A 23,321-nucleotide genomic window follows, 5' to 3' on the forward strand; every position below is an offset into this window, starting at 1 on the left:
ACCTATGAACGACTTGTCGACTTGACAGGAAATAACACAGATGGCATTTCGTCCCTATAAAGATACATTTATAATAACTTTTACTGAAAATAGTTTTTACTTCTGCTGTTTTTTCAGGCGGCTTACTTTTTTGAAAAATAAGCTTTCAACTGGAAATACGATTGTATGCATTGAATTGAAAGTTCTAGGAATTTATAGTTTAGTTTTTATGTGTTTGAATAATATATTTCTTGAACTTCCACCCAAAGGAATTCTACAAAATGTCCTTTTTCTTTTTTCTAAGGAAAGACATCGAAATATTCAACCATTTCAAGAATATTTTGCTTACGTGTCTTGTTTTCATATTTTTATAGAGTAGCAGTTTTTTCCAAAATATGTTTTGAAACGTAAAATTTAGAGTTTAGAATGCAATGGAGTGTGCTATTACAACTGAAGACGACGTCTCGACGGGTTCGATTCACGCGAATTCTATTTTATTTTAAGGATGCTGTCTCTTGGAAGGAAGTAGTAAATTTTCAAAAGGTATCATAACTTGGATGGAGATTAGTTATTGTAAGGAATGGAAGCCTTCAAAATTTTGAGTAAAATATTGGTTGACTAAAAAGTTGGTTCATATTTCGAAGAGGTTTTTAATGGAAGTACGTTTTAAAATATGGGGTAGTGTATAAACTTGCGTCGTAAATGTATGTTTTTTAGTTTGGTGTAGTATATCTCAAAAAAGTGGGCTGTATTTTTCTATCAAATTGAATTGTAAGATATATATTAAAAAGAGGCTGGGATGCGATCCACACTGGTAACTTCCCATCTCTTGTCTTGCTTAAAAGATTAACGGTTTTCACGTTTTGCTAAAAAAGTTGTCATTTGAGTTATTCTTAAAAATTACCAACAATATTTTGCATATAATAAAATAGCTTAATTTCGAAAACCATTCTTTAAACGAGATTTTTAGTCGCAAAATAATTTTTAACAATTCTGGTAGCATTTCTTAAAAATTTGTATATCTTTTATTAACAAATACAAATTGGACGAATACAATGAATGAAGTCAATATCTTCTATTGTTCACGAGATATCGAGAACCGAATATCAATTTTTACCAAATGTACGTACTATTTTTTGTAGATTTTATTTTTTATGATTTTATTTTTTTTTATAAAAAATCAGAATGTTGGATTAAAAAAAAAACTACTGAATATCGAAAAGTTTAAAGACAATACTTTCAATTTTTGAAAAGCTATTTGAGTCGAAAGTAAAATCGAAGTTAAAAAAAAAACGAACCACTTAACCAATTTTAATGCCAAAATTATTTTATAAGAAATTACTGCAGTACAATTTCATCCACTGTCGTTTTCACAATTTTGTTCGAATCGAAACCTTAAAGATGTTGTTTTATATTAAATCGAAGCAATCATTATGATTTCCAAAATGATAGATTTCAGCTATACCTAAACGAAGACTTCTATATGGGTAGCATTTTATAGCACCTTCTCCACATAAAAAGTTAAAAAAAAGGAAACCTATTCCAATGTTATTTGAAGTATTTGGCACTATACATATGTACATAAGTAAAGTTAAACTTAGAATTTCAAAAAAGCAAAACAAAACTTTAATCGACTTAAATGAACGTAAAATCCTCTGGAAGTTTCAATCAATTTCTACACTATTGGAAATGCTTTGATTTAAATTTATATTTAGCCACATAAAGATTAGCTTTGGGCTAAATTATTGGTTAATTCAGCTTCTCTGACTAATATTGTAATTAAAAAAAAGCAATTATTTAAAAACTTTTCTCTGATCAATCTATGATCGCTGTCATTCATATTTGGTGGAGCGTTGCAGGAGATATTCAAAAGATGAATAAAGCCCAATAATATGTTAGGAAAATACGAAATTAAGTTTAAAAACTATGCTGAGATGCAACCCACACTGATAACTTCCCACCCCGCCGTCTGTCGACTAATCTTGCAAGGTTTGTCGGTCTTCGTGTTTTGTTATAAAAGTTGTCAGTTAAATTATCCAAAAAATTAACTACAAAGTTAATTGATATGATAAAATAGTTTAATTTCAAAATCTATTTATTTTTATTAGATTTTTTGTCAATTTTAACAATTTTAGTAGCATTTTTTAGAAGTTTTAATTTCTTATGTAAAAATATATAAGTTGGATTTTTCATTGAAAATTTAGAACAGAATGAAGTCAATAGCTACCTTTATTCAAAAGATATCGAAAACCGAACATAAATTTGTACCAATTTTGCGTACTGTTTCTTGTAGATTTAATTTTTATGAAAACAATTTTTGAAATATATATTTTTTATCAGATAAAATTACTTTGTATCCAATATTTTTGTTTTCTGAAAAAAATTTGAGTCGAATATAAATTTTTACCAACTTTTAGGTTTTTTTTTTAAACTATCAATTTGATTCTTTTCAAAATGCTACCAGTTCTTTTTTTCGAATATGTAATATATTTTAATTCATAAAAAACCTGTTTATTTTTTCAAAATTATAAGTTTGGAATCACGTCATACTAAATAATAGAAAAGAGGCTGGGATGCGACCCACACTGATAACTTCCCATCCCGTCTGTCGATTTGTCTTGCTTAAAAGTTTGTCTATATGTACTCGTATCAATTTTTACCAAATTTGCGTACAAATTTTTGTAGATTTTATTTTTTATGAAAAAAACGGACTGTTGGATTTTTATATAAAAATTGCTGAACATTGAAAACAATATTTTCTGTGAAATAAAATAAGTTTCAAACAATATTTTTAATTTTTGAAAAGCTATTTGAGCCGAAAGTAAATTTTTACCAAGTTTTAAGAAAACTGTCAATTCGAATTTTTTAAAAATTTTACCAAACGTTGAAAACAATACTTCTTATGAGATAAAATTGCTTTTAAGCCAATATTTAAAAATTTTAAAGAGATATTTGAGTCGAAAATCAATTTTACCAACTTTCATACATTTTTTTTAGGTTTTTATTTTTTGTAAAAAAAACTCGATTTTTCCCAAAATTTCTCCTAATGTTGAAGACAATATTTCTTACAAGAAAAAATCAGTTAGAAGAGAAGCTATTATCTCAAAGTTTTAAAAGATATTTGAGTCGAAAATCATTTTTTACCAACTTTTGTTAATTTTGTTTCGGTTTTTAATTTTTGGTTCAAAAACTGTCAATTCGATTTTTTTCAAACTTTAACTGAATGATGACAACAAGATTTTTTGAAAGATAAAAGTAAATTAAAGCTCATATCTCAAAGTTTTGAAAAGATATTTGAGTCGAAAATCAATTTTTACCAATTTTTATAAATTTTTGTGTTAAGTTTTTATTTTTTGTAAAAAAAAACTGTCAATTCGATTTTTCCCAACATTTTTCAAAACGTTGAAAACAATATTTCTTATAAGATAAAATAAGCTTGACACCTAAATTTCAAGTTTTTGAAAAGATATTTGAATCGATATTCAATTTTTACCAACTTTGAGTAATGTTTTTTTTTAGATTTTTATTTTTTATAGAAAAAACTGTCAATTAGATTTTTCTAAACATTTTATCAGATGTCAAAAACATTATTCTTCGTTGCACAAAATTGTTTTAGAGATGAAATCATATTTCAGTCGTAAAATTTTGCAGGTGACAAATCTTTTTTTTCAGTTTTATTGATTTATAAAAAAAAAAAACAGTTATATTGATTTTTTTCAAAAAATATACCTGTTTGGTATCATGTTACAATATATTATATAAAATTTAATTCATGTGGTCAAAAAACCACCTACGCAATTTTCTTGAGAGCCCTTTCTGCATTTTTCTGCCTTATTATCTGTATAACAAAAGTTATTTGGAGTCAATATCTCTTCTGGTTCTTGAGCTATAGACAACGAAAAAAACGTCGCGAACGTACGGACGTACGAACGTACGTACACACACACGCACAGTCATCTTTCTAAAAATCTTTTATTTCGACTCTAGGGACCTTGAAACGTCGAGAAATGTCAAAATTTTCAATTTGACAAATCGGTCCCATTACAATAACTTCCTATGGGAAGTTCAAAATTAGATTTTTAAAACTTTATTATTTCTTTATGTGAAAAGTATTGTTGGTAATCTTAAAATTTTTAAGAATAATTCAACTGACAACATTTTTAACCCAACACAAAAACCTACAAGTGTTTAAGCAAGACAAATCGACAGACGAGATGGGAAGTTATCAGTGTGAGTCGCATTGCAACCTCTTTTTAAAATTGTTTTCCATTCTTCTCCAGATCACAAGGTGTAGATTATTATTGCATTAATAAAGCTTCTCTTCGTATCTCTTCTTAAAACGAATTTAAAAAGGACCTTGCTTAAAGTACAAAATTTTTAAGAAATTTATTTTTTTTTTAAATACAAACAACTATAATCCTACACAAATAATAGACCTTTGTTTCCTAAAATCTCAACTTCACGTGCAAAAAAGCACCCATACGCCATGTACACCATATTAAATTTATATTTTTTTTTTGTTAATATCCAAAAGACACACGTGTACATATTTGGCCCATATGAAAACAACAATATCAATATTGTCTAATAACATCACAATCAAATTCTTAAATCTATACAAAAGCAAATCATTATTAAAAAATAAAATTCGGATCAAATTATTCCTAATTCCAGCAACCGGAAGTCTCCTATTCAATTTCAGGTCAATAATGGATATTAGAATATATTTCATCAAAAAAATATTTTAAATTTATTGATTTAGGATTATTAAAATTTGGTTGCCTTGAATTGATCTAAACAAACAATTATAAACTTACCCAGAAACATTTTTATCCGTCTGCCAATTGTTGTTGTTGCTGTTTGTCATTTCAACATAAATGAACTACACCAGCTGCTAAAAATATGAAAGCAGCTCCACGAGTTAAGGTTTCTTGTTCTTTCTTTTCGCATGAAAGCTTTATGGATTAATATTCGAGTCCTGCTGATGAATATGAATTCTTTTGTTCATTATAAAAGCGCGTTCGAAAAGGGATATAAAATTCACAACAAGTTTCTTTTCTCCTAGACGAAGAAGGCGAACCTAGCACACGCGACAAATTAATGTTGGATTCATATTTTGCTATGTTGTATCGGTGCCTTCACGATATAGGAACTCTAAAGTTCTTTCTTTCTTGGGCCTACAAGAAGGTATAGCTTTGTATCCTTTTGCTTATGAAAGCTTCTTATACGTTTAAGGGTTAAGATACTAGTTTTTTCAGTGTCGAAGGTTTTATTCGCACGTGTTTGCCCGTCAAGATCCTAAACCAAACTGCTGAATATGGAAGGAATTCTTGTCCAATTTAGTAGCTCGATAGGTATATACGTGCCTTAGTTGTAAGTTGAGTGCGGGGTAATTTAGAAGGTGCATAACTAACAACTACCTTCCTTGGTCTTGGTCTTCTATCGTCCGTCCATATAACTGGCTAACATTTATTTAGTTGGATACTACCATGCTGCGCTGCTGTTGAGGGATAATAAAAGAATTTGTATAGGTTAGGTAGAAGGTAACAACGAAATACCACGTCAAATTGAAAGTCATTTGATTTACTAGGTCACCTTCCTGTTGGCCGTCTGTCTGCTGCCAACTTACTATAGGTGATGGCAACAGGATTCAAAATCAATTCATACCTGCTGACCAGAACGACAATAGGAAGTAGGCAGCCAGGATGGGCCCTTCCCAAATAACAATTAAAGTTGCTCACTCAAAGTGTCTTTAATATTTATTATCCGGTATAGTTCTCGCTCGCTAAAAAATTGACTCTCTGATTTTTCGTCCTTCAAGGACGGACGAAAACAAGATGGTTTTATATGTGTACGAGTATGTTTGATATATGGGATGGGTTCGTTGTTGTTTTTTCTCATTAGTCTCTTATGTGTTCCTCTATTTAGTTTCACGTAAGAATCCAAGGATATTCATGCATGCCAACACGCAAAGGACCTCCATATCCTCAACACAAACCATAAGAGAAATAACAAATATTTTTGTAAAGTCCTTTTTATCCAAAAATACTTTTTCCCTATAAACTTTGGTAAATAGAAAAATAAAAAATAAAAAAAGTAAATTTTAAAAATAAACAGCAACCAGCAATATAAATGCCGGATGTGAAGTTTCGTCATAGATAACGTTTTTTTTTGCAGGACGAGGCAGGCTGAGGGAGGACAGAGGGGCAGAAGAGGGGGAGTTACAAAAAGGATATGTTCTATGAGTGCACTCATTGCATGAGCTTGCAACTTATCGGAATTGACGTTCAACTAATCGTTGCTTGAATTTAAATCGATGTCAGGACCCGGATGTTTATTTATAGGGTGTATTATGTTATGTTTTAAAATATATGTGCAACTTTGTACATATATATTAAGTACCTACAACTTTGGTTTTATTAAATGAAAATAAAGTAAGATGTTTTCACTTGAAAGATAATTTCAAATCTTGTTGTTTTTGTTCATACTTAAATTTCGATAATTCAATAGAAAAAGTACGTATACGCCACAGTGTATAGCGATAATCGGGGACAAACTAAAATGCATGAAATCGTATCTCTCACAAAACTGAAGTGCTTGGATTTGTTCCAATGCTTTTTTTAGAAACCGTCATTTCTTGCTTAATAAGCCAAATGAAGAACAATGTTTGATTCTGATAATGCTTGTGGAGGTGGAACGTTCAATTTATCGGCTTCAAGTAATTTGAACAAAGTTAATTCAGAGAAGATATTACCATCACTTTTAGGTAGTTCAAATAATGAGAGCCAAAATTTGCTGGACACTGAATTTTCCAATGCCTGCCATTGATAGCTCCAAAACAGTAAGGACATTTCCAGCGGCGCTAGTAATCGTTTATAACACTTCGAAGGTAGCCAGCTGTTGGCATAACCATATTCACAAGTTGTTCACATATGATAGCGCTAGTTTTAAGAGAATTGTTACTAACTCTGCTTCTTCACATTCGAAAAGCTGAAGCTCAATCTTGAAACGAATGACCTGTCGCGAGAGATCTGGAAACATTGAGTATAAAAAAAGTATATAAATTAAAAATGGAATAATCTAAGAGAAACTTTCCGAAGGGTTCTCTGAAGTATAAGGATCTGAAGCTGCGCTAAGAAAAACGTGATTTTTTTTAAATGAGAGCTTTTACAAAGCAGACAATTGATCCAGATCCAACTGAAGCAACCGGATCTAAAACGTTTTTTTTCTGAAAAAATATTAGAATTGCTGGGTGAAGACAAAATGATCTCTTCCATTGTCAATTAGTTTACAACCAGCAACCGTTCTACGAGCAACAGTTTTTTTTTATAATTAGCAAACACTAAAAGGGTTTCTTATACCTTTAATATGCCAAAGACACAGTGTGAGCATTAGGAAAAGAGTGAAGGGTTGGATAGGAGGTGTCGGTGTACATTGGTTTTAAATTTCTGAACATTACAATGACAGGGAAAGATAGAGCGTGGCAAGGCGTTCCACATTCGCGTAGTACGGCTAAAAAAAGAATCTCTGTACTTCATAGTACGGCCGAAGTTGGGCTCAAGGGTAAACTGATGGGCGTTCCTAGAAGCGGGGGTATAACGGTTAAATTGTTTAAGGGGAGGAATGCAACCGGCTATTTCACTAGAGCATAGTCCGTTAAAATAACGGTAAAAAATGGTGAGGTGAAAAACCTTGCGTCGATGTTCGAGTGATGTAAACGAGTTGATGATGTTAATGTCACCAATCATTTTAAAAGCTCTTTTTTGAATACTGTCCAAGAGGCTTTAATAAGTTACTGGAGCACCAGCCCAGAGATGAGAGTTATATTCAAGTTTTGGATGTATATAGGTTTTGTAGATTGTAGCCAGATCAGACGGAGAGAAAAATTTCTTGCAACGTCTCAAAAAACCTAGACATCTTGCGTCATTTTTGGCAACATCGCGTATGTGATCGTCCCAAAAAGGTGGTTGCAGATGCACATTCCGAGGATGTCAAGATTTTCCGTTTCGTTGATGCAAGTGCCACTCATAGTGGCAAACACGGTTTATCTCGCTTTAACGATGCAAGACAGCATTGCGTTTTCGAAGCATTAAATTCCACACGATTTTTTATTCCCCATTGTACAATGCTGTGTAGGTCGGAATTTAATGAGCTAATCATATTTTGCCGTTGCAGTTCCACATCCGAAGAGGAGGGTTGTGAGTCTGGAAAAGCTAAGAGTGCTATCGTCAGCGAAACAATGTATTGGATTAAAAGTAGCAGACAGGAGATCATTTATAAAAATGAGGAAGAGGGTCGGAGACAAAACGGAGCCCTGGGGCACACCAGCGTTTATTTTATGAGTTTCAGACTTGAATCCATCCAAAACAACTTGTATTGAACGGTTCGAAAGAAAATTTCTAATCCAAAGAAGAAGAGATTCGTCGATACCGAAAGCACGCATTTTCGATAAGAGAGCAAGATGCCAGACTTTATTAAATGCCTTTGAAATATCAATTGCAATAAAACTACTTTCTCCAAAACGATGTAAAGATCTGTTCCACTGTTCGGTGAGATGAACCATGAGATCACCAGTGGACCTATTGCTACGAAAGCAGTATTGCCGGTCATTAAGAAGCTTCCGTTCCTCAAGATATTTCTTAAGCTGATAATTAATCAGCGTTTCCATGACCTTAGAAAGAAGGGACGTTAGTGCTATCGGTCGGTAATTTGTGGGAGAAGAAGATTCGCCTTTTTTTGGAATTGGCTGAACAAATGCAGCTTTCCAACTACTCGGAACGAGCCCAGAAGAATAGGATAGATGGAAAAGCTTACGCAGTGGTTTTGCTAGCGTGGAAGAACACCTCTTCAGAATAATAGCGGGGATACCATCTGGGCCAGCGGATTTATGAATGTTGAGATCTTTAAGAACTCTCGCCACAGTTCTAGTACGAAAAAAGATGGGTCCCATAGAATCATTTACTCGTTCAAGAACTGGGGGAGTCATGACACTATCTGGTAAGGTGGAATTTTCGGCGAACTGCCTTGCAAATAAGTTGGCTTTATCAATAGAGCTTACTAAAGGAGTGTCATTGACAACAAGCGTAGGAACCGAGGAAGAATTAATCATGTTTTTAACAAATGACCAAAAATTCTTACTGCCTTTGGGCAGTCTAAAAGATAAAAACAAGAGACCGTCAACATACAATTTGGATTCAAAATTTGTAGAGTCAGAAAAAGAAAGACTTCAAATGTTAAAGCAAGAAATGGAAAAAATGAAGAGGATACTGGTGACCTTTAGTTTTTTAAAGGCTTTTTCCATTTATGGCACAATTCAACAATATCGAACATCTTGAGATAAGAACCGACGCACGTTCAAAATATTAATTTGGCAAAACTTAAGAAAGAAAGATTAAAAAAAATAACGTTAAACGTTGTTCTAGACTAATTACTTAATTTAATTTACTTTGGTTGAACTTTTTCTAGCAGCAAAGCAAAAGGTTGTACTGACATACGATAATATTGCCAAAATCGATCTGGAAATCTGCGAAGATTTTGAGTCACCATGATTTGACCTTTCGTGATTTATGGGGTGCATACCAAATCTACGAATTCTGGATCTTATTGTAAATCTAAAAAGAGGCTGGCGTGCGACCCACACTGATAACTTCCCATCCCGTCATTCGATTTTTCTTGCTTAAAAGTTTGTAGGTTTTCTTGTTTTTTTAAAAATGTTATTAGTTAAATTATTCTTAAAATTACCAACAATATTTTGCACATAATAAAAAAATTTGTTTCGAAAACTTTTTTTAACGAGATTTTTAGTCGAAATATATTTTTTACCAATTTTAGTAGCATTTTTTTAAAATTTTGTATTTCTTATATATTATTATTATTATTATCTTTATTTTTTCTTCACAAAAAAAATACAGGCTCACTTACATTTTAAAGATTTACAAGCATGGCTATTAAGCCGTCTGCCGGTTATATATAAATTTTAAACATTGAGAGAGAAGTTATTTTTTAGCTGTTATATAATAAAAATTAACAATTTACAAAATAATTTAAGATTAAGGTACTGATTATGATTAAGTATGCCAGATTGAACGATTTATTTGATTTGAAAATAACAAATGTTACAGGCTTTCAGTTTAACAAAAACAAAAACTACTAACATATATCTTGATAGATAGATAGATATTTTATTTTCATAGATAAATGCTTTTTACAAATAATTGTTTTTGTTTTTATAATACGCAGCTTGCTCAGAGATTTGATATTTAATTTATATCTTACAACTGAAAAATTTTATAATATTTTAAAGATATTTTGAATTGAAAATTACATTTGAAGGAAAACTATGATTAAAACCTTCATTTAATATGTTTTATGCAGGGTTTTATATAAAAGGGAAAAAATGACTAAATAAAAATAAAACTTAAGATCTAAAGGAATTGCCAGGCTATGGGGCATAATATTTGCGTTTTTAAATAATAATTGTAACAGGGAATAAATAATAAATATATAGACAATATAAATAAATAAATTAATTAACATATGAGAAAATAAATAAATAAATAATGAATAATTTAAACAAAAAAAAATAATAATACAACATAAACATATATACATGTATATTTATAAATAAATAAATTATATACATTTATTGGTTTATTAAATTTTGTATTAATACATTTTTAGAATCGCTACATCTTAAATTAAATTTTTGGTTGAGAAATTCAATTTTTCTTGCAACTGGATATACGCCGGTTTGTTTATGTAAGAGTTGAGTGGAAAAAAACCAAGGTAGATTTGCCATCATTTTCAAAGTTTTGCTTTGTGAAATTTGTAGTTTTTGAATGTGCGATTTTGCACAAGTTCCCCACACTGGACATCCATACAAAATTATAGCTTGAAAAACTACTTTACAGAGGATTATCTTATTTGATTTACTCAGGGGTGATTTCCTACATATAAGGGGGTAAAGCATTTTAGTAGTAATACTTATCTTGTTTAGGGTTTTTGTGATATGGTCACGGAAAGTTAATGTCTTGTCTAAGTATACACCTAGATACTTGACAGAATTAACCCACGGGATATCACAATTGTTAATTTTAAGCTGACCAAGTGGTAAGGCACAGGCTTTTCTTTTTCTAGTGAAAAATATGGCCTGTGTCTTTTCAGCATTAAGCTTAATTTTCCATGATTTAAAATAATCGTAGATTTTGTTTAAACCATGTTGCAAGTCATTCTCAATTTCATGGCCAAAATTATTTGAGCTATAAATAGCGGTGTCATCGGCAAACATTGCTATTTCGCAATTCCAAATTTCTGGAAAATCAGCAACGTAGGTAATGTACAATAATGGAGCCAATACTGATCCTTGGGGTACACCCGACGATATATTTTTTAATGATGAATGTATGTTATTCATATTTACTTTAAATTGTCTGTTTCTGAGAAAACTTTGTATTATTTTTACGAGATATAAAGGACAACCAAATAACTTTAATTTATGAAGTATCCCGTCATGCCATATGCTATCAAAAGCCTTTTCAACATCCAAAAGGACAAGACCTGTAGACTGTTTTGCACTCATTTTTTCTTTAATGTGTCTGCAAATTCTAAGGACTTGGTGTGAGGTGCTATGACCCTGTCTAAAACCAAATTGTTGGTCTGGTATGACATTCGAGGTGTCAAGAAAATACAGAAATTTAATTTTTATGACCTTTTCATATATTTTGCTTAAGTTACTGAGCAGACTTATTGGACGATAACTATTTGGGTTATTTGGTGGTTTTCCTGGTTTGAGAATCGGTGTGATCTTCGCGGTTTTCCATTTACTTGGAAAGTATTGCAACTTGATACAAGCGTTAATAATAAAGCATACAAATGTTATTCCAATGATTGGTAGCTCTTTAAGGTAAATATTTTTAAGAGAATCTATTCCTGGTGCTTTATTATTACGCATATTACGTATTATATCTTTTATGTCTTCGTTGGAAACGAAGAAATCTGTGGGTAAGGATTCATTAGTATGGTTTAAGCCATTTATTGTGTCATATACTTCGTTATCAATTGAACTGGGTTCATTAATCAACGGATTATTAAAATTGTTTTCAAAAGAATCTGCAAAAACTTCTGCCTTTTCTTCACTAGTAATTAGCAATGTATTATTGTGTTCTAAGTGAGGAACAAATTTATTTTTATTTTTAAGTACTTTTGCAATTTTCCAAAATGGTTTTGAATTTGGATCGAGATTGCAAAGTTTTTCATTCCATGTTTTGTTTCTGAACTTAGAAATTTCGAAGGCTATTTGTTTTGTGTATATATTCATTTCATTAAAATCACTAACTTGTCTATATATTTTCCACTGACTTCTAAATCTATTTCTTAGCTTAATTAAATTTAAAATGTACTGTGGAAGAACAGATGTTCTCGTAGTTTTTGATTTTTTAGGAATTGACTGTTCAACACATTCCAGTAAGGAATTTGTAAAAAAATCTATTTTTTCATCAATTTGGTGGGAACTACTTATACTATCTATATCACAGGGTGTATTTCTAAGGTGTTGTTTGATTTTTGTTCTATATCTATTCCAATTTGCGTTTTTAAAATCTAGGTATTGCACATCTTTTATTTTACTATTAAGGAGAATATCACAGTTTATTGGAATATGATCTGAACTCAGAGCGTTAATTTCCACAGGCTGAGTAACGATTTCAGGAGAGTTCGTAATGATCATGTCCAATGTTGATGGCAAAGACTTTTTGTTGGTTGGGAAGTATGTTGGCCCATTTGGATAGAGCAAGCTTACTGGATACCTCATAATGATATCCAGTAGCAAATTTCCCCACTTGTTTGCTCTTTTGCAACCCCAATTTCGATGCCGGCAGTTGAAATCACCCCCGAGTAAAAATTTGTCATTAATGGTGATAAGCTTTGTAAGATCACTCTTAAAAAAGCTTATCATTTGAGCATTAGAACATATATCTTGAAATAAATATTAGTTTGGTATAGTTAGGCTTATTGGTAACTTTTTAGGTTTAATCATTGATATTTAGATACATACAAAAAATGGAAGAGCAGTAAAAGACTTTCAATATCAACATTTAAACGTGCTTTAAGTTTAGCTAAAACAAAATTATATTAGAATGAACATTACATTAGAGGTCCACGAATGAATTTCTATACGCAACAGCTTCAGAGAAAAAACGGATAAGTAGTTTCCAACCACCCTCACCATTCAAAACTCCAAGACAATCCTCAAACGAAAGGAAGCTCTTATTAAAGTAGAAACGCCGGATCTCTTGTAAGATCGGACATAACGCTAGTAAGTGGAAAACATTTTCAATTTGATTGAGGTTACATAATGTACAGTTAGGATTTAAATCATTTCTTCGAGGTCTATAGTTAAGCTCAAGCATCTCCGTGCGAACCTTAAATATCAGACTTATCTCAACAAAAGTGAACTCGGTTCGAAAATAATTTGCTTCCCCCAAAGAGAAATTAAGTTTACTGTATAATGATCTAGATTCGGACTCCCTTGCTCGATTGAAAAATGTCTGAAAAATGTTGTCATCTATAACAGAAATACAATCGTAAAGTTCATTCTTCCACGAATCTAGATTATCCAAACAAATCGTCAAAGGAAAGTTATGTTCTGAGGCCAAATCACTCCAATCTTTAAAGGGTGTGTATCTGTAGCGTAACGCTGTTAGGAGAATCCTTTTCTGCAAATTGTTGTTAGATCTTTGCATGACTTTGATTATATAGTCTGCATTCGCTTTTAGATTCTTTACAAAAATTGGTGGTAGTCCCGACTCAACGTGTATGGCATAATTGGGGGTATTAGATGGGAGTCTAAAGATTCGCTTGAAGAAATATCTTTGGATAGTTTCTATTTCGTCTAATTGCATGTAGCCATAAACTTCATTTCCATAGCAAAGGCAGCTTTTAACGGTTGAATTAAACACTTTAAATTTCGAAGCCGGATCTATATTTTTGTTATTGAAAAAATTTGACCACATACAGTTAATAGCTGCTTTTGCTGCAGTCAATTTATCTCTTATATGACTTCGAAAGTTCAGATTGTGTGTTATTGTGAAACCCAGATATTTGAAGTCCTTCACTACTTCTATATTTGAACCGCTCAAGTTCCAAGAACGGTCATTACGTGCACTGCGATTATGGTGTCTGAATATCATGATCTTAGACTTCGCAGTATTTATTTGAAGGTCCCACAAATCACAATATTGTTTTAACTTGTTAATTTGGAGTTGAAGCGTCACAGGATTATCAGTTAAAATAACAAGGTCATCCGCATAAAGGAGCACCTTGATAACTAGATCACCAAAAACAACACCACCTGGTATATTATATTCAATGTCATTTATAAAGAGCGATAAAACCAAGGGACTCAAAATGCAACCCTGTGGCACACCTGTTTCTGACCTAAATTGTTTCGACGTGTTCATGCCATTTTTAACCACAACTGTCGTATTAGAGAGAAGTTGCTAATAAATTTTTATAAATTTTGTTGATACACCGATACATGAAAGTTTAAATAATAATGAGCTTCGGTTGATGGTATCGAAGGCTGCTTTAAAATCAACGAAAAATGCATAAAGATTTGTTTTCTTCTCTATAAAGCGTCTAGCAACACTAGTGAGCGTAAAGATTTGGTCCACTGTGGAGAGATTAGCACGAAACCCAGCTTGGAAACAGCTTATTTTATTATTTCTTTCAGCCCAACTAGCAAGTCTTAAGTAAAGAATTTGAGTGAACAGGTTCCGCAGTGAACTAAGGACAGAAATTCCCCTGTAGTTTTCAGGAAGGTTTGGGTCACCCTTTTTAAAAATTGCAGAGATGGATGAAGACCGGAAAGAATTTGGGATATCTTCCTTATCAAAAATTCTGTTAAACAAAACTAAAATATGTTCAAGAAATTGTTAGCTGGCATTTTTGTAAAACTCAGCCGGGATGCCATCTAAACCCGGAGCTTTGCTGTCTTTCATTTTATTTAATGCAATAAGCAGTTCATGCATGGAGAATGGAGCATCTAACTCTTCAATGTGAATGAACGGTAACGCAAAGCTTATAGATATTTGATTTGGATCCGCCAGTAGAAGTGTTTCAAAATACGATGCCCATTTGATCGCCACTAATGCAAATAACAGGCGACTTATTGCGCCCACTTAAAATACGCACATTAGCCCAAAACACTCTAGAATCTCTGCTCTGTACAAGATTTAATGCAGAGTTGTTGAGAAAAAGCTGTTTTTTATGGCTGCATAGATTTTTAAATGCTTTATTTGACTCCAAATACAAGGATTTGAAAGCCAAATTATTCGTTTTTCTAAAAAGTTTCAAAAACTTGAAAGATTTTTCTCTACTTCTCCTACATTCCTCGTCATACCAACTTGATTTAAAAACAAACAATAAATAAACAAATACAAATTGGATGAATGAAATCAATATCCGCTATTGTTTACGAGATATCGAAAACAGAACATCAATTTTTACCAAATTTGCGTACTATTTTTTGTATATTTTATTTTTTTTTGTGAAAAAACTGATTGTTGGATTTTTATAAAGAATTTACTGAATGTCGAAAAAAATATTTTCTGTGAGATAAAATTAGTTTGAAAGCAAAATAACCGTGTTTTTTGGCGTTCTATAAATATTATAGTAGAGAATTCCCCAGAAAGGCCATCGGCAGTAGACAGATTTTTGTATTTAAAAATTGCTACAACTGGAAAAGAACCTGTCAGAATACTAATAAAAAAACACCCAAATAGATGAAAGTTTTATGAAAATCAAAAGTTAGAATTAATTTTAGCAAAAAACTACCTACAACTAATAAAATGGACAATTTTCAAGAAGAAATGATAAGAAAACATCTGGAAATTGAGATTCTATAAAAATAGTTCATAGTGTTAAGCGAGCTTTATATTCCTGAATCGAGTTGAAATGAGTTTGATTCGACACGATTCCGGTCGGAGATCGATATTGTTTTTGTTGTTCGTGTAAAATCCTACTATACTATATTTTTTATAAAAAAAAACTGTCAATTCGATTTTTGTCAAAAGTTTACCTGATTTTATACAACATATCCACAAGGTCTGATCACAAAGGATAAGCTGCAATGGGCTTTCAACAGCTTCAAACCATTTAAAGCTGCAGGACCAGATGGAATAATACCAGTCGAATTACAAAAGGCTTCTGATATAATTGCACCAATCCTTGAGGCAATTTTTACCAGCTGTCTTTACTTGGTCCATGTTCCTTCGGCATGGAGAGAAGTTAAAGTTGTTTTTATACCTAAAGCAGGTTAATGCTCTCAAGTCAATCCTAAAGATCTAAGACCTATAAGTCTATCATCATTCCTTCTTAAGACCCTGGAAAGATTGATTGATATTCATTTAAGGGCACGTATCGATACAAGCCTTCTGTCTTCGTCTCAACATGCCTACTGTAAGGGTAAATCGGTGGAAACAGCGTTACACACTTTAGTACGCACCATCGAATATTCCCTCTATCATAAAGAGTTCACTATGGTTGCTTTCCTTGACATCGAAATTGCCTTTAACAACGTGGACACATCTGCAATCACATCTGCACTAACACCTCTAAATAAAGAGAGTGCGCTTCGGGAGTTAATTCATTTAATGCTTACTAGCAGAATAATTAACTCAAAACTGGGCAACTCTTCTTGCAGACGATTTGTTAGTAGAGGGACACCGCAAGGTGGTGTTCTATCCCCTCTCCTCTGGAACCTAGTGGTGAATGAAATCCTAACTAGTCTGGATGCGGAGGGTTTCAGAGTGATAGCCTATGCGGACGACGTTGCTATAGCAGTTTCAGGAAAGCATCTTAATATCCTAAAAGAACTCTTACACAATGCCTTGAACAGACTAATACTTTTTGCTGATCGGTGTGGACTGGGTGTTAACCCACACAAAACCGATCTGGTCTTATTTTCGATTAGATACAAAATTTCATATTAAAGGAATCCAATTAAAATTCTCAGACGTGGATAAATACCTGGGTCTTGTCTTACATACAAATTAAATTGGAAACGCAACGTACAGGAAAGAGTCAAAAAAGCTACTGTAGCTCTCTTTTCTCGCAAAAAAGCTATTGGTAATAAATGGGGCTTACAACCCAGAATCACGCGTTGGCTATACACATCGGTAATCAGACCGATTTTAACGAACGGTGTTGCAGTATGGTGGACTGCTTTACAGAAAGGTATAAACAGGGATAAGTTAAATAAAGTCCAACGTTCAGCCTGCCTACGTTTAAGCGGATCGCTTCGCACGACCCCGTCTGCGGCACTGGACACCTTGCTCTACCTTACACCTCTTGACATATTTAGCAAACAAATAGCTGCAAGCTCTGCTATTCGCCTCAATGCTTTGTCGCAGTGGACTAACAACAACATTGGCCACTCCGTAATTCTAAGGTACTTAGAAGCAATTCCAAAGCACACAGACTACATCATCCCCCAACTACAATTCGACAGAAACTTCCAGATTTCTATACCTACCAGATCTTTTGGGAGGATAGGACATCCAACACTGGATTTAAAACGTTCAAGGTGCTTGCTCTAAGCAGATCGCATATAAGCTCGATAATAAGTGTCATAACCGGACACTGTCTAGTAGGAAAGCACGCCACGAGACTAGGCGTGTTCTCAAATGACTTTTGAAGAAGCTGTATGGACGAGGAAGAGGAAGAAACGGTTCTTCATCTTCTCTGCACATGCCCTGCTCTAGCTCGAAAACGCAAGAATTACCTAGGAGAATTCTTCTTTAACGATCTAAACGATCTAAATCATATCGGTATAATCAGCCTCTCACGTTTCGTAAGGGACTCAAGCTGGTTCCATTGAGCTTAGGAGGAAGCCTCAAGGTTCATGTGGTATCACAATGGGCCATTAAACTGGCCTAAGTGTGTCCGTTTCCATCTTGGACAGCCACTAAAGCCTAACCTAACCTAAAAAAATCAAAAAATGGTGTGGCGCAACAGTCCGTTGTGAACCAGGGCCTAGTGACTTACAACTCTCAACCATTCCTGTGTGCGAGTACTGTTGTCAGGAATGGAAGGGACCTACAATTTAAGGCCGAATCCGAACGGCTAGTTTGAGAAAGCACTTTTTTCATGACAAGAATTACTCTTGAAGGATTTGTCAATTCCTCGCAAGAGGCAGTACCCGCGAAAATTAATTTTTTTAAATTAAGCTGGCACAGGCAGGGATTGAGCCCAAGACCCCTTGCATGACAGCCCAACGCACTAACCATCATGCCACGGGTAGCCTAACCTAACCTACCTGATTTTAAAAACGTTATTCTTCTTTGTAAAAAATTGTTTTGGATAAAACATAAAACATAAAACCATTTTTGTTCGTAAAATTTTCGAAAAAAACGTTAATTGCATTTTTTTCCAAAAATATAATAGTTTGGTAGCGCGTTACAACATATAATATAAAATTTAATTCAAATCTATAGCGTCATTGGTTCGTGAGATATTTAGGGTTAACCAAAATGTTCACTTTTTTTTAAACTGCTATGGTAAAAAAACTACCCACGTAATTCTCTTGGGAGTCCTTTCTGCATTATTATCTGTAAAACAAATTTTTTTTGAAGTCAATATCTCTTCTGGTTCTTGAGCTATGGACGATGAAAAAACGTAGCGAACATACGGACGTACGAATGAACGTCGGGAAATGTAAAAATTTTCAATTTGACAAACCGGAGCCATTACAATAACTTATTATGAGAAGTTAAAAATGTTCCTAAGCCTCCTTGGCATAAAGACGACTTATTAATCGTAGTAATAAAAAGAACAATGTCCTTATCTGATGTCAATTTGTGTAATCGTCCCATTGTATTGGAACAAAATTTCAATGTCCATAATAAATTTGTATACAAAAATTATAGTTATTCAATGAAATCCAAGTTAAAAAGGAACAGTAAATGTTTTTGGAGCTTCAATAAAAATAAAAGAAACTGTAATTTCCAAAAATATGAAATATTTGGATTTGACTCATAAGAGTCTAAGCGATATTTGTAACGCATTAATGAGTTCTTAAAATTCCATTTAACTGAATCTAACAATGTTTTAAACTCCTCAATTGGTTAATCTGTAAAGTGTGTGAAAACAGGACACTTTAAGTTTTTTAATATCGAAAGAGGAGATGGCGCTTTTTGGCCTTAATGAAGATACGAATGGTGACGCCCTAATGAACTTTTACATATTCTACTTAAAATGTGTTATCATAAAAGGCTCAAGAGAGTTTGATCACTCTATAACAATTTTTCTTATGTGTTATCTTTAATCGTTCATTAACATATGGTGAATTTCTCTAACAGTGTATAACGCCTTTCGTATCTCCTATTTTACCCATGAGCAAATTATCTTCAATATCCAAATTATTTGAAAAAATAGTCGTCCCCTTTCCAGCATGATTTTGTAACAGGAAAATCAACTACATCAAACCTTACCATTTTTACAAATTTTATTTTTAAATTCAGTAAAAAAGGGATATTAAGTTGAAATTAAATAAACCGATTTTATTAAAGAGTTTGAAAGTTAACATCACAAAATCTATGTGCAGAAATAAGAATTTATAGGATTTCATTCAAGCGCATGTTTAAATGGTTATTGACTTATTTTACAGGACGAAGTCAAGAAGTTCTAATAGATTCGAATAAATCAAATCCATTTTCCGTCACTTAAGGTGTTCCACAAGGCAGTCATTTAGGTCCATTGTTGTTCCTAACATTTTTTAACAACCTTCATGATGTCCTTACAAGCTCTTTGTATCTTCTGTTTGCAGATGACCCCAAATTTTTTGGATGTAAACTTCGTGTCACATGAATAGGGACAAGTTTTTTTTGTTTTTAATTAGCCGATGTTTCTTAAGCCTTAAGGTTTTATTTTGAAAAATCCAAATGTGGAGTGAATGAGGTAAGTATTAAATTTATACTACAAACAAAAATGTTGGATTAAGCTGATAAATACATGTTTTTTGACGGTTTTTCCGAAGAAGGTCATAAAAAGTATCTGTTGTTTGTGTCATAACATAGGAAAAAGATCTAAATCTACCTGTTAGACCTTTTAGTGAAAAGAAAATAACAAACAATATTGGTTGTAGTAAATAGATTAAAATAATTTTCAGTCATGTGTGCCTCCTCCTGATTTCTGAATTACTTCATGTAACTTGTGGTGTAAGGATTTATAGAGTTCTGTCAAATAATTGAGCGAAATTTGGGCCTGTTTTATGTTTTCAATAATCTATTCAGTTTTTTGGTATTGCCGTCCTCGTTTGTCAAATTTTCTTGAAAGCCATCCCCACACGTTTTCCTTGATGTTTAAATCAGAAGAATATGTGGACAATAATAATAGGTTCACATTTTGCCCTGAATCCAGGCTTTTGTAGTCCGTGTGGTGTGTATTGGTGCATTATCTTGTTGGAAAGTTCATCGTTGTTCACTAAATAATTTAGAAAACTGCGGAAAATCTCGTAACTGAATCGATTTTTAAGTGATTGAAGTCATTTAAGAGCTTTGAAAATCCAGCTGCACTTACCCCATACCATTACACCGCCTCCTTCTCTCTTTTTTAAATCATGAAAATAGCAGCTATATTTATCAGGTCCATCCAAATTGCTTTTGTTCGTACAAAAAGACGAAGATTGTCAAGCTCGATTCCACATACTGTTATTTGTTGCAAATTGCAGCTATGGTGTTTTTTCTTAATTTTTTACTGACATCTTACCCAACTTCTGCCTTGAATTTACTAATGGAAAGCCTTAAATTTGTCACCAGCTCTGTCTAAAATGAAGTGGCTTTCTTGAATCTTTCTTTGTGGTTTTTTCCATACCTCTTTAAGTCCTTGAGGTAGTTGTATACAACATTTGAACTCCTTCTAATTTTGCTGGCTATAAAACGGGTGTCTTTGCCGAGATCCCGGTAAGCTCCAATTTTTTGGATAGACTTTTACCTCTACCCGAGCTTGTCCCTATTCATGTGACACAAAGTGTTTTAAAAGTTCAACCGTCGGTCGAGAGATATCAATATTTTCAATTCTACAAATCAAACCGATTACAATAACTTCCTTTGAGAAGTCAAAAAACAAAAATAAAACTTTGAAGTAATTTTAAACTAACTTTAAGTTTTCTCACAAATATCCTATTGTTGTCTTCACCATTGACAGAGCTATACAAAGGTTTTCAAGTTAAATTAGGTTAATACTAAATAAAGTTCAACAAGCAAACTTTGGCAGTGAAACGATTGCGCCAATTCCAGGAATTGAAGGATAACAATAATCCTTTGGTAATAGATCTGAATCTATTATTAGAATGGTCAAAGGTTTTTCCTCGACATGAACTCCTACAAAAATTTAATTTTCAACATTAAAGTTTAAGTTTTGTTTTAGAAAATACAATCCACCGGGAAATGTATTAAAACCCCCCTATATTTCTGTTTATGAATTGTGTTTCTTGTCACACTTAATGCAAATGAACCTTTTTCACAGTTCAGGTTTTTATGTCCACGTCGTCGTCGTCCATTTTGCGTAGGCCGTTCCGTTGCGTCCGTGGAGCAGCATCAAAAGCCCTTATTTTCAATTTAAGCATTCACAACAATGTCCTCATCAAATTAGTTACACCTCTGTAAAAGATTTATTTGCTAGTCGTGACGCGGCGCGGTGTGTAGCCTAATTAAGGATTGTGTTTGAATTCCATACATCTGATTATGGAGACTTAATCCCCAACATTAACATTGACCTGTACTGTGCATAGAGTGGTGTAGGTGAGATGACATTAAACAAGATGACGGCCAAGGCTCCGATACAACGAAACGGACTACGACGACAAATGTAGCGAATTTACACAAGTAGTTTTTATTTCGTCCTTTGAAATATCACGTGATATTTATGGCATTGAATAAATTAATTATTGAAATAAAAACAATCCTGGAATAACATAAAAACCTTTAAAAAATGCGCGACAGTCATTATTCGGGTATTAATTCAAAATTAAATCCATGCGGTTGGGCTTTGGTTTACAAGTGGGGCTTGAAGCGGGATAAACAATAAAAATAATTTATGTTATTATGTTCAGATTTTGTATGTGTATGAAGATGAACCTATATAATATGCTACTTTATGTTTTTATATTCTGGTAGACTTGAGATAAAGTTAACAACTTAACTCTTAATGGCGTTCTAAAGGAGGATTAATTTTATTTAAATTTTGTTTTATTATACTCCTTCGGATTTTTTGGGAGTAATAGGCGAATTAATGATTTTCGCACACCATAAGCTTCTATACTCTTGTCTTACTAACCCCTGGGGCTCGTTTTGGGGATAAAGGAACACAATTTATGCATTGTTGATCCTTATTTTATGTTTCTTGTTTTAGGCTATGAAACAAGGGACAAAATAATAAGAACAACGATTAAAATTTTAATTCCTTAAAAAAAAAGTAATTCACAAGTTTTTTAGTTGCCGATTTAAATAAAGATGAAGGTTATTTAAGTTAATTTAAAGTTTTTAAATGTGCTTAATATGAATACATATGATACAAAAATTTAATATATAAATGCAGCGTAATGGCTGAATAACAAACACGCTTCAGAATCGGTTTCGTTTGCGTTACGGTGCGTTTGCTTCGAGGTTGCTTTGAATGACATTTCTATTATGTCATCCCTCCAAAGAGCAAATATTTCGTTTTTTGACATATTTTTACAGCTGTTGAGCTGTCAGACAAAGCAAATGTTCAGATAATTGAACTAGAGCTTCCGTTTGGAGTCACATTACGTTCTTTTCCTTACGATTGTCAAACGAAGCGTGATGTCGAATCTCCATTGTGATTGAATTCCTATGCCTGAACTCGTAAATGTCAGGTGACGCCGAAGCGGAAACGTGTTTGTGATTCAGCCATAAAGAACCGGGAATTTGGTATTTTGAACTGAAGAAACTTCGCTTTACATTAATGAAATTTTAAAAATTATGAAAAGTACAAGTTTTACCCCCCTCCTAGAGTATTAAGTATTTGAGATAATCGCTACAAACTGAAGTATTTACGCAATTTTTTCTTATTAATGCTAATTTTGTTTTTATTGAACAGAAAACACTTCTTCATTAAAAAACAAATTAAACTGAAGAAGATTGACATCTGTCAAAATGTTGCCAGCAGCAATTTATATTCCGAAAAGACAAGCCAAGTCAAGCTTTAATTATAGTCGTGTTGAACTGATAGAAAAGATGTTCAAAATATAACGGTCTGTAAACGAAAAATAGTCCTGTCAGTCAAAGGAACAATTGTGTACAACTGTCAAACTGAGTACGCCCTCT

At 32.8% G+C, this 23,321-nt stretch overlaps 1 protein-coding gene across 1 annotated transcript in view; it reads right to left on the reverse strand.

Moving 5' to 3' along the window:
• The window catches only part of LOC129951997 (uncharacterized), a 55,215-nt gene extending 49,953 nt beyond the window's left edge, over positions 1 to 5,262 (reverse strand). The window contains exon 1 of the mRNA XM_056064407.1: positions 4,797 to 5,262. Within this exon, the coding sequence (XP_055920382.1) occupies positions 4,797 to 4,846 (50 nt within the window). The 5' untranslated portion in view covers positions 4,847 to 5,262. The remainder of the gene's footprint in view (positions 1 to 4,796) is intronic.
• Between the last annotated feature and the right edge of the window lie 18,059 nt (positions 5,263 to 23,321).

The sequence above is a fragment of the Eupeodes corollae genome, chromosome 3 (assembly GCF_945859685.1).
Source record: "Eupeodes corollae chromosome 3, idEupCoro1.1, whole genome shotgun sequence".
Classification (NCBI taxonomy): domain Eukaryota; kingdom Metazoa; phylum Arthropoda; class Insecta; order Diptera; family Syrphidae; genus Eupeodes; species Eupeodes corollae.